General features: G+C 37.2%; 1 protein-coding gene across 4 annotated transcripts in view; it reads left to right on the top strand.

Annotated features, from left to right (window-relative positions):
• SENP2 (SUMO specific peptidase 2) overlaps positions 1-17338 on the top strand; it is a 31662-nt gene that overhangs the window by 2111 nt on the left and 12213 nt on the right. For 2 of the 4 annotated variants that reach the window (XM_042954921.1, XM_042954923.1), the window contains exons 2-11: positions 177-232; positions 4751-4884; positions 5493-5559; positions 7572-7662; positions 10188-10356; positions 12097-12200; positions 13505-13599; positions 14079-14130; positions 15190-15256; positions 17133-17309. In XM_042954921.1, coding sequence (XP_042810855.1) covers positions 177-232; positions 4751-4884; positions 5493-5559; positions 7572-7662; positions 10188-10356; positions 12097-12200; positions 13505-13599; positions 14079-14130; positions 15190-15256; positions 17133-17309 — 1012 coding nt within the window. Of the gene's footprint in view, positions 1-176; positions 305-4750; positions 4885-5492; positions 5560-7571; positions 7663-10187; positions 10357-12096; positions 12201-13504; positions 13600-14078; positions 14131-15189; positions 15257-17132; positions 17310-17338 lie in introns of those variants that run through there. The other 2 variants (XM_042954922.1, XM_042954924.1) reach the window with 2 other exon arrangements.

Genomic DNA, 17338 nt, shown 5'->3' with positions numbered 1-17338 from the left:
CTCAAATGGTAAAGGCCTACTACAGAGGAGTGTTTTCTCTTCAAACATCAGTTGAGTCTCATTTTTTGACAACGTGGATGGAGGGGGTGTGTTGTATGCATATTAGGTTTACTTATAGAAATGGATATGTGTGTGTATATGTAAATATATATATTTTTTTCTCTTTTTCTTTTCAGCACTTTGTTTTCTACAGTGGACACTGATGAAATACCAGCCAAAAGACCAAGATTAGGTATTGAATATGAATTTTAAAAATTAGGTTTTTTTAGTAGGAAAAGTATATGCATGGAACAAAATTCAAAAGGTAAAAAGTTTATGCTGTGAAAAGTAAGTCTCTTTCCTGTCCCTTTTCTACTCAGTTATCCTTTCTAGGGACTGTAATCAGGGTCTTAAGTATCCTTCCAGATAGATAAGCCTGTGTGTTGAATGTGTATTTTAAAATTCTGAATCTTCCTATAAAAAAAGGTGCTTTTTATTTTTGAGGAAAAAACACTGTAAAAACTACTTCAAATTGAGTCATCTAGTTCAAATAGCTGAGTGAATGAATCTAATGTGTTGCCCCAAATTGTTTACTTCTCTGGATCCAGAGGGCTAGACATAGCTTGATAGAAGAGAATAAAACTAGATTAAAGGAAAAAAGGCAAAATGGAGTGCAATAATAATATTTCCTCTGTCTCAAAAATGAATGTGAATTTTGATCTCCTCCAGATGTGGTAGTTAAGAGTAGAAATGTCTGTTAAGATTTCATTTAAATCCAGGGCACCTGGATGGCTCAGTCTGTTGAGCGTCCATCTCTTGATTTGGATTCAGGTATGATCTCATGGTCATGAGTTCGAGCTCCACATCAGGCTTTGTGTTGACAGCACAGAGCCTGCTTGGGATTCTTTCTCTCTTTCTCTCTGCCCCTTTCCCTGCTGGTTCTCTTGCTGTCTCTCAAAATAAATAAAGAAAACTTAAAAAAAAAAAAAAAAAGATTTCATTTAAATCCAATGAGCAATTATTAAGCATGTCTTACTGCTAAGCAATGTGTTAGGTTCTACAGGAAATAGAAAAATGAGTAAGACAGGGTCTCTATTTTTAAGGACCTTACAATTGTGGAGGTATATAATTGTATAGTAGAGGGTATAAGGCAAGCATATAAATTATTACTAATGTCAGTAGGGATGTGATAAATGAAATAAGAAAGATAGTAACAAAATAGTGTCCAATTTTCAGCTGATTAAAAGTCTCAGTAAATATTTGATGAAAGAGCTAGTGTGTAAGATGGATCTTAAAGGGTGGATGGGATATCAGCAGAGCAATAGGAAGGAAAAGCATTCTAAGCAGAGGGAACAGTATGGAAGAGTTGTGCAATTTAGGAAATAGTGAATAGAATTCAGGGGAGAAGTTGGCTAAAGAGAAGTATGTCAAATTAAAGAGGACTTTGAGTGCGAGGAATTTATATTAAATTCACTGGGACAGTGTTTCTCAAAGCACAAGATGGGTATCAGTTTAGGAAAGGATTTTAGGGGATACAGCATTTCATAGCATTAAATAACATGTGAATTATGTTACATAGTAAAATGTTGTATCCTTTTCAGTTGTTTTTAATTTTCTGATTATTTCAAGCAGAATATCCTGATTTAATGCTAGTATGTTTTTATTACTTGCTATTACATGTGACTCTCCCTTCTTTTAATAGGCCCAGCTAGAACTTAACATTTTTATGTTTTCATTTCTTTATAAGGCAAAGAATGTTTCTTTACATTTAGAGTAGTGGTATAAAATTACCTTTCAAATACATTTATTTAGCAAAAAACATGAATCAATTTTAAACAAAAATATAAGTAAGTAAGTTATTTATATAAATAAAAAACTTTGACAGTGGTTACACCTGAAACCAACAAAACATTGTGTGTCAACTATACTTCAACAAAACAAGAAAAACAAAAGAACTTTGACGATATTATAGAAGGTTCCTTAAATAATAAGGGTAATCATCTATTTCATGGACTTCCATGTTAAAGATCTCTCCCTCCATGATTCCATGAAATATGTATTATAATTTCTGAATTGAAATTATAGATGGGAACCAAGGGGGAAGCAGTGGGTAGAGGATATAATACTTATTGGAAGAGTTTGTAAAGGTCTACAGCACTGCATCCAATAGACCTCTCTGTGATGATGTCTGTTGAACACTTGAAATGGGGCCAGTGTGCCTGAGGAACTGAATTTAATTTTAACTAAATATAAACTTAGGTAACTACATGTGGCCACTGGCAACTGTGTTGGATAATACAACTCTCTTGGTTGCTTTTGAGAGAGGAAGAAAGGAGGGTAAAAGAAAAGGGGAACCTTAGAATCTCAGACTTATGATCTTACAGATCAGAGGGGTTTTAAGAGATCTAACCTAGTCTAGTGTGAAGAAAGTAAGGTGGTCTTATCCCCATTTTATAGGCCGTCTACCTTCTTCCTCTCCTCCTCCTCCTTCTCCTCTCCTGTCCTCCTTTCTCCCCCCTCCCCTTTCTTTTTTGAGTCATTTAGATTTTTTTGGCCTAGTCTCTAGGAATACTCAGATTTTGAGGTGCCTGGGTAGCTCAGTCGAGGTCAAAGCATCTGACTTCAGCTCAGGTCATGATCTCATGGTTCCTGGGTTTGAGCTCCACGTCGGGCTCTGTGCTGACAGCTCAGAGCCTAGAGCCTGCTTCAGATTCTGTGTCTCCCTCTCTCTCTGCGCCTCCCAGCTCATGCTCTCTCTCTCTCTCTCTCTCTCTCTCTCTCTCAAAAATGCATAAACATTAAAAAAAAAAAGGAATACTCAGATTCTGACAAATTTGTAGGAAAATAAGTATTACAATGCTTTTTAGCATCCATTATTTAACTATGTTACTTATTACAAGTATACTATGCCCTCTGGGGCCTGAATGACAGTCTAGTGGTTAAGCATAAATCTCTAAAACTCTTACTCTTTCACTTAAGAAAACACAGCAGAGGGGCACCTGGGTGGCTCAGTCGGTTAAGCATCCGACTTCAGCTTAGGCCATGATCTCATGGTTTGTGAGTTTGAGCCCTGCATTGGGCTCTCTGCTGTCAATACAGAGCCCTCTTTGGATCCTCTGTCCTCCTCTCTCTCTCTCTGCCCCTCCCACGCGTGTGTTCTCTCTCTCTCAAATATCAATGAACATTAAAAAAAAAAAAAAACCACAGCAGAATATAAGATACATTACTAGAGGGATAATCTGGAATTTTTTTTTAAGTTTATTTATTTATTTTGACAGAGAGAGCATGTGTGCACTCACGAGTGGGGCAGGGGCAGAGAGCAAAGGAGAGAGAGAGAATCTCAAGCAGGCTCAGCACTGCTTGAGGCTCGAACCCAGGAACCCGTGAGATCATGACCTGGGCAGAAGTCAAATGCTTAACTGACTGAGCCATCCAGGTGCCCCATCTCCCTGTTGTTTAAGTTATTCCCCTATCTTTCTATTTCAGTTTTATATTTTATATGTTCTGGAGTGCTTGTTGTTTAAGAGCCACCATTTCAGTTTCAGGCTTTTTTTTCCTCTAAAAAAATTTAGCAGAGTGTGGCTAAATTGATGGTCTCTTTCTCTCTCAAGCTAGTGGTTTAAAATACTTTAACTGGGAAATAGAAAGGAAATTGTAGACAACCAATCAACAGTGTAGGAAATGAGAAAGGGGTAGTGTCCTAAAAAGAGGAAGTGGGGCAAGTACTGAAATTTACCCTTCCCCCTTATTTGTTTACTTACTTATTTTGTAATCTTTATTTTTGGTGGCAGGGAGGGGCATCAGATCTAACATGTCTTCTCCAGTAGAGGAATAGTCTTATTTCATCAGAGATGTTTAAGAGCTACATGTTTTATACTTCACTAATTTCCACCTTGGAAGTAGCCAATGTATAATAGGCACTTAGTAAGTAGTTATTTAGGAGTGTATTGTTACCTTCCCAGGAAGTAAAAACAAACCAGTGAGTAAATTATAGTGCTTCCTGTTGGATTCTGCCATGTTTAGTGTCTATATGCTGCAGGTTAAGTTATGCCCCTATCTCTCTGGCTTATTTATTTTATATATTCTGAAGAACTCATTGCTTAAAAGTGGTCATTTCAATGGGTGCCTGGGTGGCTCAGTTTGTTAAGTGTCTAACTCTCGATTTGGCTCAGGTCATGATCTCATGGTTCTTGAGATTGAGCTCCCGTGTAGGGCTCTGCTGACAGCGCAGAGCCTACTTGGGATTCTCTCTCCCTCTTTTGTGCCCCCTCCCACTTGTGCATGCTCTCTCTCTGTCTCTAAATAAACATTTTTAAAAAGTTGTCATTTTAGGACTTTTTTTATGAATTAGTATGTGATTTGCTGAAGTGATAATTTCATGTTTGTATAGCATCCCAGAAGAGATATTTTATTGAAAAACAAAAATTATGGGGCACCTGGCTGGCTCAGTTAATAGAGCATGTGACTCTTGAACTTGAACTTGGGATTGTGAGTTCAAGTCCCATGTTGGGCCTAGAGCTTACTTTAAAAAAAAAAAAAACCCAAAAAGCAACTCAAAAAACAAAACAAAAAAACCTCCAAATGCTGGAATGCTGGAATTTCAGTTATTCAGATAGGAGAAAAATTACTTTTACAGTTACCGTCTTATCTCAGTGATTGAAAGTAGGACTTCTAATAAAGATTGAGAGAGGCCTTTCTAAGACATACTCTTAATTTTTTGCTAGAAGTGTATTACTCTATATGTGTATGTAATCTATACTATATTTTCTAGATTATTTCATTCACCAAGTGAAAACCAGTCTCTACAATGCTGCCAGCTTATTTGGATTCCCATTCCAGCTGACCACAAAGCCCATGGTAACTTCTGCTTGTAATGGAACACGGAATGTGGCCCCTTCAGGAGAGGTCAGTGGGGATAGGGTTCCACTGGGGCTACTGATTTTTGTACTTCATCATTAAAGTTAAATTTTAGAAATATTCTCTTTTTATGGGATGTTTGGCTGGCTCAGTCAGAGAGCATGCAACTCTTGATCTTGGGGTCGTGTGTTCAAGCCCCACGTTAGATACAGAGATTACTTAAATAAATAACATTTTATTAAAAAAAAAAGAAATATTCTCTTTTTAGGAATTAATGAGTAGAATGACTTTTTCCCAGAAACATTGATTCCAAAAACATTCTTTTTTTTTTTTCCCCCAGAACCATTCTTTATTAATGTTGATATAAAGGCCAAGAATTTAAAAGTTAAGAAATTATGCAGTTAAAAAATATTTATAAAGAGCCCAGCTACTAATACATCTGCTTTTCTTATTTAAGTACTATATGTAAAGAACCTAGAATTCTTATTTTGTACATAATTTTGTGAGTCTTCACCAGTTAAACCTTTGGTCTCACTAATGATGTCTCTTCTGTGAGCTAGCAAAATAATCACCAATAGAGTGATTTTTTTTATATTAAGAACTTACTTAAATTCTAAAATTTAGATACTACAGAGGTGGTTCTATTTGATTTTAAGGTATTTTCGAATTCTTCATCTTGTGAACTGACAGGTTCTGGATCCTGGAACAACATGCTGAAACTGGGTGAGGTGGTCAAAAATCTTTCTGCTTTCCTCTACCTCCTTCTGCCTCTGTTTTCTGAGTTTTGAGAATATGAAAGGAAAACACTGATTTGGGTTGGGATAAGAACATAGACATATTGTCTCTACCATTCTAAAAATGAAGTAGCTTTCTTTTAGAATTGTCATTGAATTTACTGGTTGTGTTTTCTATTTGTATTATCAGTGTCTTTAATGTGACTTAGTTCAAGGTTCATTCATAAAAAAAAAACAAATAAAAACATTTCCTGAGAGTTTACTCTGTGCTAGGCATGTGTTAAGTTATCAAGAATAACAAAATAACAAAACAATAATTAAAACTTTTCATAACAAAATATAAAACAAATAACAAAATAATTAAACCCTGCCTTTGAGGAACATCATCTGATTGGGAAGCAACTTTAAGTTTCCAGTTCTCATATTTTTATGGATTACGAATCTCCATATTATTGTTGGAGCCCAAAGTTGAATTGTAATTATTGTACATACTGTATAAAATTCTATCATGGGGAAGAATAGGAAGAATCCAGACTCCTGAAAATGGCTGTGATCTCTGTCACACAGCATATGAAGTTTGAGAGAAAGAGAAAAAAGCTTTTAGAAAAGTTGTGGGTTCAGAGATCAAAAATAGAAGAAATTGAGGAAATGACAAAAACCTTACAGTAGTGCTACTCAAACTTTTTTAGTAAAGTATCTCTGGTAGAAGAGAAGAGCAAAGGGGAGTAAATGCATACCCCTGAGTCTGAGAATCTAGTTCCAAAAGACCTGGAACAAAGATGATACTTTTTTTTGCAGTCTTTCATTTTAGAGGCAATACAAATTAGATTTTATAATCTATTCGTATCATTTGAATATATAAATATTAAAAGTTATTTATCTTTGGGGCATCTGGGTGTCTCAGTCAGTTAAGCATCCTACTTCAGCTCAGGTCAGAATCTCACAGTTCATGAGTTTGAGCCCCATATTGGGCTCTCTGTTGTCAACACAGAGCCTGGAGCCTGCTTCAGATCCCCTGCTCCCCCCACTCCCCACCACCTTATGCTCTCTCTCTCAAAAATAAAATAAACATTAAAAAAAAAAACTATTAAAAAAGTTATTTATTATTAAGTTGGACATATGGAAGGGATGATACCTTTGTCTTGTGCCTGAGGTACCAACACTATGTTTCTGTGTATTTGTGTAGCCTAGTCAGAGAAACACAGGTATTCCTAGGGCACCTTTCTTGTACAGTCTCTTATCTGAAACCCTTGAAGATGGGCTTGGGAATTAGAATCTTTCATATTTTAGATATGTTGTGTTTATTGAATATTGTTAACAATCCATTAGGATTGAACAGTGGTTCAAATCAGATTTTGCAAACAAATGAATTCAGGTCAGTTTAAGTTTTGCTGCTACAGACTTAAATGAAAAAACTTTCAGTTTTAAATCTCTTTACATTTTGGAGTCCTCAGAGACTCTACACCTCTATAGTAGCTCCAGCAGTGAATGGGGCTGATGAAAGTGTGGTTACTTGTTTTTGAGGTATAGTAACCATCTCATAAGTGTTGGAAGCTTCCAGTGAACTGTAGTAGCCTATAGCAAGTTTTCATTTAAAAATAACTTCTGTTTAAAAATAATAATAATAACTTCTGTTTTCTTGGGAAGAAGAAATGATTTGAACAACTTACTCAATTTGATTAGATTACAGGGAGTTTGTAATCACTGAGTTCCCCATGCTTCTTGATGGTCCCAGGATGCAAGTGAAACTTGAAGAGCTTGCCTGTGAATTTTTACGGTCTGAGGTCCAAGGCAAACTGAGCACTATTGCTTTTCCTTCAACTTTTTACAATTTGTACTGGATCTCTGTGCTATATAGTAATAGAATTTGAAAGAATAGGGTATTTAGTTCTACAATGTAGTCTGCTCACAGATTTTCTAATGCAGACTGTTCACAGGTTTTTGGGTTGGGTTGTTGTTTTTTGTTTTTTTTTTACAATTACAAATGCATTTTTAAAATAGGTAATAAATCTCCTAATGGAATAAGTGACTATCCAAAGATCAGAGTGACAGTAACCCGAGATCAGCCTCGTAGAGTCCTGCCTTCCTTTGGGTAAGTGTTAAATTCTGCCTTCCTGTAAATGGAAACTTATTCTTTTATGTAATCTTGTTAAGAAGTACTCCGAGGTTAGTAATTTGCCAGATATCATATAGCTGTTGAGAGATTTGAACTCAGGTGTGTGTTACTCTTTCTATATCATCATATGCTTATAGCATCTGATGTTGAAAACCTTTTAAAAAAGATTTGTTGCTCACTTCTAAACTTTATTTTTTTATTAAGTTTTTTATTTTAATTCTAGTATAGTTAACATACAGTGTTAATGTTAGTTTTAGCTGTACCATGGAGTGAGTCAACATTTCTACACATTGCTCAATTCCCCGTCATAAGTGTACTCTTTAATCCCCATCACCTATTTCACCCATCCCCCCCCACCTCCCCTAAACTTAATTTTTTCCCTAAACTTTATTTTGGAAGCATAATATACATATAGAAAGTGCAGAAACCATGATAAGTTTCCGTATACTAAACACATCAGTTTTATGAAATGTTTTTATTAGTAATTTTCTTCTCCTTTCTGTGTTCTCACTTTGTTGAATAAATAGCTGATTGTAGGGTTAAGAGAGAAAGTATAAATATCATTTTGTTATTTCTCATTTAATTCTGTTACTGTCAGAGATATACTGTAGTATAATTCCAGTTCTTTAAAATTTGTTAACATTTGTTTTATGACCTGAATATGGTCTGCCTGGATGATGTTCAATGTGCACTTGAAAAGAATATGTATTCTGTTATTTTTAGGTGGAATGTTCTAGATTGCCAGTTAGGTCAAGTTGACTGATAATGTTTTACAGTCTTACTGATTTTCTTTCTTCTTCTTCTTCTTCTTCTTCTTCTTCTTCTTCTTCTTCTTCTTCTTCTTCTTTTTATATTCGCTAACATTTATTGTTGAACAACATTTAATTTCCTTGCAGAGTAAACACATTCCTAGGAGACATTGTATGGCACACTATGTCTTCCAAAATTATATGTACAAATTGTGATTGATATGTTTCCACTCTAAAATTACCATTATGTGCATATAGTCTACACTGTTGTTGTAGAGAATTACCATAAGCATCAACCGGGGTCTTACTGATTTTGTACCTACCTTTTTATGGATTGATGACCGAGGAGTGTTGATGTTTTCTACTATAATTATGGATGTGTCTATTTTTCCATCTAGTTATGTCAGTTTTTGCTTCATGTATTTTGTCTTTATGTATTTTAAAACTCTATAGGGGCATCTGGGTGGCTCAGTCAGTTGAGCATCTGACTCTTGATTTTGGCTCAGGTCATGATCTCATGGTTTATGAGATTGAGTCCTGTGTCAGGCTCTGTGCTGACATCATAGAGCCTGCTTGAGATTCTCTCCCTCTCTCTCTGCCCCTCCACCTCTTGCACCAGTTATTACCATTTTGCCTCATTTGCTTCATCATGCTCTGTCATATATACCTAATATTTTTTTCTGAAGCTTTTGAGAGTAAGTCTTAGGCTCATGCTCCTTTAATCATAAGCTCATGAGCGTGTTTATTTCTTAAGAGTGAGGACATTCACTTACATAATCACAGATTAACAAAATCAGAAAATTTAACATTGGTACAATACTATTCTATAATCTCATTAAAATTTTTCCATTATAGAGATTATTTTTTTTCTGGTCAAGGATTCAGTGCAGGATCATGTATTACATTTAATTTTCATGTCTTTTTGATCTCCTTTAATCTGGAACAATTCCTTAGCCTTTCTTTGTCCTTGATGGCATGGATGTTTTTACAGAGTAGAAGGCATTTCTTTTGTAGAACGTTCTTTAATTTTGTCTGATGTTTACTTATTGTTTGTTCAAGATTATGCAGTGTTTTTTTGTTTGTTTTTTTTCATTTTGTAAAAATACTACATCAGTGGTTTATCTTCTTTAAAATATCTCATCAAGAGGGGTATGATACCAGTTTGACGCATTACTGATGACATCAGGAGAAGCAGGCTCTGTCACCAGCAACAAGGACTGGGTGGGGGCTTCATGGCTTCCATTTCTTTAGCATTCATTAATTCAGCATTCAGTGGATATTTACTGAGTGCCTTTTGGCTTAGGTCCTGTACTAGGGTACAGTGGTGAAAGGATGTCATCTCTGTTTTCATGGAATTTGAAGTTTAGTGTGGGATAGACACAGTAAACAGGGAGTCACACGAATCAGTAATGCCACTGGTGCAGGTGACTAAAGTGAGAGTGTAGTGTCTGAGGAGGGTATGTGTAATAACACAGCTAAATCCAGAGTTGTGGTTGGACATGTGAGCATGAGGAAGAAGGCAGAGGCTTCCGTGTGGCAGCCCTGTTGGCTGCAAACAGACATTCCAGGGCGGAATGCTGGGGTGCCCTCCACTTTAGAGACAGATTTAACTGTTGTGAGTGGTAGTTTTCTGGTTTGCCAGGAGCAGGCTCAACCTAGGACAGACAGCTTAATCACAGGATGGTTTGGGAGATTAAATGATGGCAATTTAAGCAGTTTGGCGATAACTTTTTCTTTTTTTCTGTCTCGCAGTTTTACTTTGAACTCAGAAGGGTATAGTAGAAGACCCGGTGGCCGTCGCCACAGCAAAGGCCCTTCAGAAAGTTCTTTAACCTGGAAGCCTCAGGAACAGGTTGTAACAGAGATGATTTCTGAAGAGGCTGGCAAGGGTCTGAGGCGTCCCCACTGTACTGTGGAGGAGGTAAGCCGTTTTAGCCTGATCTCTTTTAAAAAATATTTTATGAATTTTTAGGGGAATAAATAGTATGTGTACTGGAGTACAAAATTCAAAAGGTACGAAAAGGATGTACACTGTAAATTTCCCAGTCTCCCTTTTAGTGTGCGGCCCCACCACCATGTCTGATGCTAAACAAGTAACCACTGATACTTCTGGAGGCTTCTATACGTATATAAGTTAGTCAGTTTTCAGATTCTTTTTCACTGTGGGACAGAAAAAGGAATCATGCTAGAAAGGAGGAGATTGTATTCCTTTTTGCTGTTTGAATTATTTTAACTTGTTTCTTTCATAAGGTGTAATAACTGTGGCTAATTAAGAGAAGTAAATGGTGAACACGTCTGCTTTTTCCTTCCCTTTTCAGGGTACTTAGCATGATGTCTTCATCAACAGTCTTCTTTTTACTTCCCTCTTGAAATCTTTGCTTATTCTAGGAAAATTTAGAATTATTCGTGTATCCATGGCATTTCTCAGGACCATCACCTAGTGCATTTCGCTGGATGGTTTTCTGAGCCACTTAGTTCAATTTGTCTAAGAATTACTTATTTGAGGCTCAGGTGTTGTGCTAGTTGTCAGCAATTCAATTCAAATTCAATTCAGTTCAATTCAAAAATTGAATAAAATGTAGCCCCCATCCTCTCGGAGCTTGTGCCTAACTAGGTGAATCAACAGAGGCAAGCAGAGGGAGGAAGGGATGGAAGTAGGCTTCAGTACCTCTTAGGTGAGAAGTCAGAGATGAGACTGAGCAAATATATATCAGGTGCACACAGGATATATTCTAGAAATATTAGAAGGTAATATTAGCAAGGACATTTTCATTGGTTAAGTGTAATACAAAGCTAGAGAGAAGAGCCTGAGTCTCAGATTTCAGTCTTGGTCACTGACCAAGATACCCAGTGTGTGTAGGGGGAAGTTGATGACTTCAGTTTTGGGACATTGTTTAAAGTGCCTGTGAAACCGCAAGACCTGTCTGTAGACTCTTGGATATAGGTGATGGGAGTTATAAGAAGAAGGCAGGGTTAGAGACACATTTCTGTATCTTCCGTGTATCGGTGTTCAATAAATCAAGGGAGAGATGACTCAGGGAGAGAATGTAGTGTGAAAAGAGATGACAGGCAGACTGCCTGTATTTGAGGGCAGGCAGAAGGAGAAATAATTGGCAGTGGAGACTAAGAAGATAAGAAGAAATCAGGAGTGTATAGTCTAGGAAGGCAAGGTGAGGTCAGCAGGGTAAGATGCCAGAGACAGTGGTCGAGTAACATGAGGGCTGAAGAAGTGTATGCTGGGTCTGGCCATGGAAGTCATTGGTGACTTAGTGAGACCATATTCACTGTGGAAGCTGAATGTTCTAAATATGCAGGTTGGATTATTTCCGTTGAGTTTTTTGTGCTTGACAAAAAACTGCTGTCAAAAACCTAGATGCCATCTGAGTTAAGCAGGTAACACAAATGAGTGAAGTGGGCTGGAGTGAATGGCCCATCTAAGGAGAATAGCCCTACACAGCTCCACATTGCTGATTCAGTTTTTTGAAACAGGCCAGATGTTTGGATTTTTCTTTTCAGATTTATAAAGTTGGGAACTCAAAGAAATTTTTAAAATGCTGACAAAACACGTTTGTGGGCGGCATTTGACCTCTTAGTTTCTGTTTAGGATTTAATGATAGTTTTAATGTTACAGTACTTAACTAACATGCTTTCTTTTACTTAGGGTGTTCAGAAAGAGGAAAGGGAGAAATACCGAAGGTTATTGGAGCGACTTAAAGAAGGTGGTCATGGAAACTCTGTTCCTTCTGTAACTTCAACTTATCACAGGTAGAAATGAGCTAACAAAATAAATGCTTTGCCAGACATCTTTTTCCTTATTTTTGGAGAGGGGATTGGTGAGAAGGGCTTTGTTGAAAAAAGAGGTTAGCTTTGAGAGAATTAGCCTTGTTCTATGCCTGAACGTTGTATCTAGTAATGAGACACACAGCAGTGGTTTTGCAAAACAGAATTTTCTGTCAGCTTTAGATTCTTTTGTTCACATGAACTCTTGAAACTCTGATATAGAAAAGTAGAATTACAGGTTGAAGTCAGGTTCTTACTGAGCAGAGAGGTTTTTCGAACACTCCAGCACACACATTTCCCACAATCTCTTGTCTTTCTCTGTCCCTTTCTCCCTCCTTCCCCTTTTCAGCCCAGTTCTCCCTCCCACCCCAGCTTCTCTGTCAGATATACACACAGTCCCAGTGGCATGTTAGTGAATGCATTTTTGCACAATTGGAAGTCCTCCACTTCAGAGACAAGATTCAAGTCACCCCAGGTCATAGAAAGTTTTCCTTATAAGGCTTCTTGTTTGTTAATTAAATATTCTAGTGCTTTGGGCAAGTAGATGACAGTGGCAGAAGGAGCTGATGTCTGGCCTTATATTAGCCTGTAAAAAAGGGACAAAAAATATATGAGCTCAGGATTGAGGCACAGGTGATAATTCTAACAAGTGGTGTGAGAATACACGGTGGGGGTGTGGAAGATCCTGGAAATTATGTAACGGCAAGTTGAAGGTGAAAAAGTCACAGGACTGTCTAGCTTGTTGAATGTACAAATAGCAGAAGATTATTTGTCTAGGAATTTTAACTTTTGCTGTGAGCTTTTTTTTTTTTAATTCTCTTAGGCAGAGTGTTAATATTTTCTCCATTTTGATTAGCCACTGTTGGAAGCAGCAGTATACTTCCTGAGCTTTTGCTTTTGTCATGTTGGCAAAATCCTCAAACTATTTTGCCGTTTACAGCCCTGCTTTTGGTTTCAGGGTCCATTTCATTATATCATTTAAAATTTTTCATCTTTTAACCTGAGTTTTACCACACTGAGATTTTTTTAGTCAGGGTGGTGCTGGGGATTGAGAACATCCAATTTTACAGAGAAACTGGAGGTTAGGTAACTTGGCTGAGGTATTAGAATCAGGATTACACTCCTTGTATCCAAGTCCCAGATGTTACTATGTTGCATCCTCTCATAATTTTGAAGTTACAGGGTAATCAATAACTCCTATTTCGAGAAGCTTGTCAGTCAGAGATCATGAATATTTATGATGGACTTTCCTTTTGTATTTGACCTTCTTCACTTTTTATGTTTCTAAGCTCTCAAAGAAGTCACATGGACACATTAAAGACCAAAGGCTGGGGGGAAGAGCAAAGTCACGGAGTCAAAACAACTCAGTTTGTTCCAAAACAGTGTGAGTTCCCAGATTTAGCCCTATCTCCATGTATTGACCTTAGTTCATGTGCATACGAAATTGAGAAATGATGTGCTAGTGAAAGATGGTGTACCAAACTTTATTTATTTATTTTTTTTTTTTTTATAGTTATTAATAATTTGGTGTACCAAACTTTAAAACATTGTCTGACCCAGGGCATTGACTTGGTCTTATTCAGTACAAGTACTTTAGTAAAAAAGCGATTTCAAGATGAAGTAGATTCATAAAATACCTCTTGATTGTTATTCTTAGCTTCTACATAGCAAGTATTTTGTGAGCCTAGAGTTAGTTTCTTAATATTTATTTTGTTAATTTCTTCATATTTCTCCACTGGCTGTTCACTAACGGCACTAAATTATAAGTGAATGTCTTGATACTTTGGAAACTGCGTAAGTTGAAATTCTAGCTATATGGTTGGTTAAAGGAAACATTCAATCTTTTCTTTGTCATCTTCACAGATAGAGTTGTTGAAACAAGGGGACCTCTATGCTCAGTGAGAAGTGAGAAGAGGTACATGGTTCAGTTCATTCTAAGTTTTCTTTTGATGGATTATTTTCTTTGTAAGCTATTTTTATGAATAAATATGTCTAAAGACTTAGGAACTCTACTCAGCTCTGGTAGCTGGTTAGCATATATGGGTACACGGGTAGCTATTGTGTCTAATGCCCACCCTAGCTCAGAGGGTGCTCTTCTTTTCTGGGCTTTAGGGGTTGGGAGATGCAGGCAGGTACCACTTGGATAGGAGTGTGGTTGTGGTAGGCATCTTTAGGCATTAGCACCTCTAGTATAAGAACAGTGAAGGCAGTTCTGTGTGCCCTTAGTATTTTGGATGATAGTTCCTTGATAACAGAGTTTGGGGTAGACTATGGGCCATTGTCCAAATCTGGTCCACCTGCCTATTTTTTTAAGTAAAGTTTTATTGGAATACATTCATGCTAATTCATTTACATGTTGTCTGGCTGCTTTTAAGCTATGATGGAAGTTGAGAAAATGTGACAAAAATTCTAAGACTTGGGGCACCTGGCTGGCTCAGTGGTAAAGCATGTGGCTCTTGATCTTGGGGTCCTCAGAGTCGTGAGTTTGAGCCCCATGGTGGACATAGAGATTACTTAAAAAACCCACAAGACTTGCAAAGCCTAAAATATTTACTATCTGATCCTTTTTCAGAAACTTTGCTGACTGTTGGCTTAGAGGACTATATAAACTCAAGGCAGTTTTTATTTACAAATTATTAAGTCTTATTTCTAAAACTAGTGTATCATTTACAGGTTAAAATTAATCCAGTCTAGAGGTGCTTGGGTGGCTCAGTCGGCTAAGTGTCCGACTCTTGATTTCGGCTTAGGTCATGATCTCATGGTTTGTGGGTTTGAGCCCAGTGTCGTGCTCTGCGCTGACAGCATGGAACCTGCTTGGGATTCTCCCTCTCCCTCTTCCTCTGCCCCTTCCCCACTTATACTCTCTCTCTCTCTCTCTCTCTCTCTCTCTCTCTCTCTCTCTCTCTCTCAAAATAAATGAATAAACATTAAAAAGTATATATCCAGTCTACACTCTCCCAATTTTTTTCCTCAGGTGTTGTTCAAAGGGGAAAATTTCTGATACAGAGAGGACAGTTGGACTCAGACTTGAAAATGAAGGTGTAAGTGGAAACCCTAGTTCAATTTTATATCATTTTACTCTTTCAGCTGATTCAAGTTAAAGTTTTGGTGCTCATGACAAGTAAGAAAGATGAAAAATATTACTTTGATTTCTAATTTTGTTGTTTTCTTTGAAAAAGCAGCAGGCATTGAAGATACACAACTTCTGGCTTCCTTCCGAATTCCTGGGGTTTTACCTCTGTATGGTAGTTGCCTCCATCCCAACCCTTATCTGTGTTGCCTGGCTTCTTTTGGAGAATTTTTAAAAACCGTATGTGTCTAGGAAAAATAGGTTCAGGATTTCTTTTCAGAGTCAAGATCTCAGATTTATTTGAAAATATTAGCAGTCTTAGGCTTAATTGGATTTAATGTTTTTCTATGTAAGTATTGGAACAAAAAGTGTTCCAGTGATCCCCATACCAACACTAACATTTTAAACAATAGTAGTAGAGCGCTTTGCTAAACACTCTGTATCCAAAAGAAATACATTACTAAATTAAATGCGAGCTTGAAGTTTTAGATTACTTCACATTTTGGATACATGGAAATGCCAGAGTTTGGGACACTGATTTATGTGAAGTACCAGTTTAATCAAGTTTTTCTTCTCCCATTAGACTTTTTTGTAAGAATTAGTATGAAGGCTAAGTCATTCGTTAAGTTCTAGGTCTCAGAACTTCCCCATCCCCAGTAATTTGGAGCGAAGCCTTTTGTATTGAGTTAGCATTTATCACCTATGGAGCACAAACTGAAAGAAGAGAGGAACTAAGCCTGAGAGAGGAAAGAGAGGGAGCATATTTGGAACCTGGCTAAAAACTATGTCCTGCTGGGGCGCCTGGGTGGCTCAGTCACTTAAGCATCCAACTTCAGCTCGGGTCATGATCTGGTGGTCCATAGGTTCGAGTCCCTCATTGGGCTCTGTGCGGACACCTCTGAGCCTGGAGCCTGTTTTGGATTCTGTGTCTCCCTCTCTCTCTGCCCCTCCCTGGCTCACACTCTGTCTCTCTCTTTCTCTCAAAAATAAATAAACATTAAAAACAAAACAAAACAAAACAAACAAAAGAACCCAACTATCTCTTGCTTCTATTCTTGCTGAACCTGAAGGCTTTGCTGCCCGGGAATGTGGGGAGGGGCCAGCAGCTGCTAGTTTCCTAGGACCAGTATACCTGGCAGTCAGCTAGAGTGAAGAGTACAGGCTAAGCATGCTGAGACTAGTGTGGTCCTAGTCTGAAGCTCTATTTGTAACTCAGTTTCTTAATTTTAAAAGTTGGTCTACTAGATAACTGAAATTTAATATTAAACATTACATAGGGTCACAATATGGAAGGATATTGTCAGAGTTTCTGGAATGTTGGCAGAGTTCTATTTGTTGACCCAAATGGTGCTTACATAGGTGTTAATTTTACAAAAAATTAAGTGGTACATAAATGTACATTTTTCTATATGAGTAATTATTTTTCTTAAAAGATGAAATAGAACAAGTTTACTTATTATAAAGATCATAATGCTTTATTCTGAGTGATGGGATTATGGGTCTTTTTTTTTTTTTGCTTTTTTTAAACATTTCAGAATGTCCTATAACCGTCTTATTTTTCCACTGGCATAAGAGAGCTGAAAATACTTTCCTTGCTGCCTCCAGGGAAAGTGATGAGTGTTCTGTTTCATGGTTTGTAATTGAGGTGTCCTGTGAACCTTAGGTCTTGAACATTTTTTTGTTTCATCTTGCAGAGATAGATACACAAAATCTCCTTTACTTATTTGGGAGATTTGCTTTCTCTCTTCTTTCAGGATAATGGCACTGTTTTATGTTTCATATGTTATGTATATTTATATGTGTAAATATCAAACATGTCAATAGAATATAGAAACTTTTTTGATCAGAGGAGGGGACACCAACTGGAACCTGACCTATCCGAAGAGGTGTCGGCCCGACTCCGCCTGGGCAATGGGAGCAATGGCTTACTCAGGAGGAAAATGTCAATACTTGAGACAAAAGAAAAACATTGCTCGGGCAAAGAGAGGGATAAAAGGATGGATGATCTTCTTGAACTTACAGAGGTATTATTTCTTGTGTTGATCAGAGTAAG

Source organism: Panthera leo, chromosome C2 (assembly GCF_018350215.1).
Source record: "Panthera leo isolate Ple1 chromosome C2, P.leo_Ple1_pat1.1, whole genome shotgun sequence".
NCBI classification, from domain to species: Eukaryota; Metazoa; Chordata; class Mammalia; order Carnivora; family Felidae; genus Panthera; species Panthera leo.
This window is presented reverse-complemented; position numbering and strand designations above follow the sequence as displayed.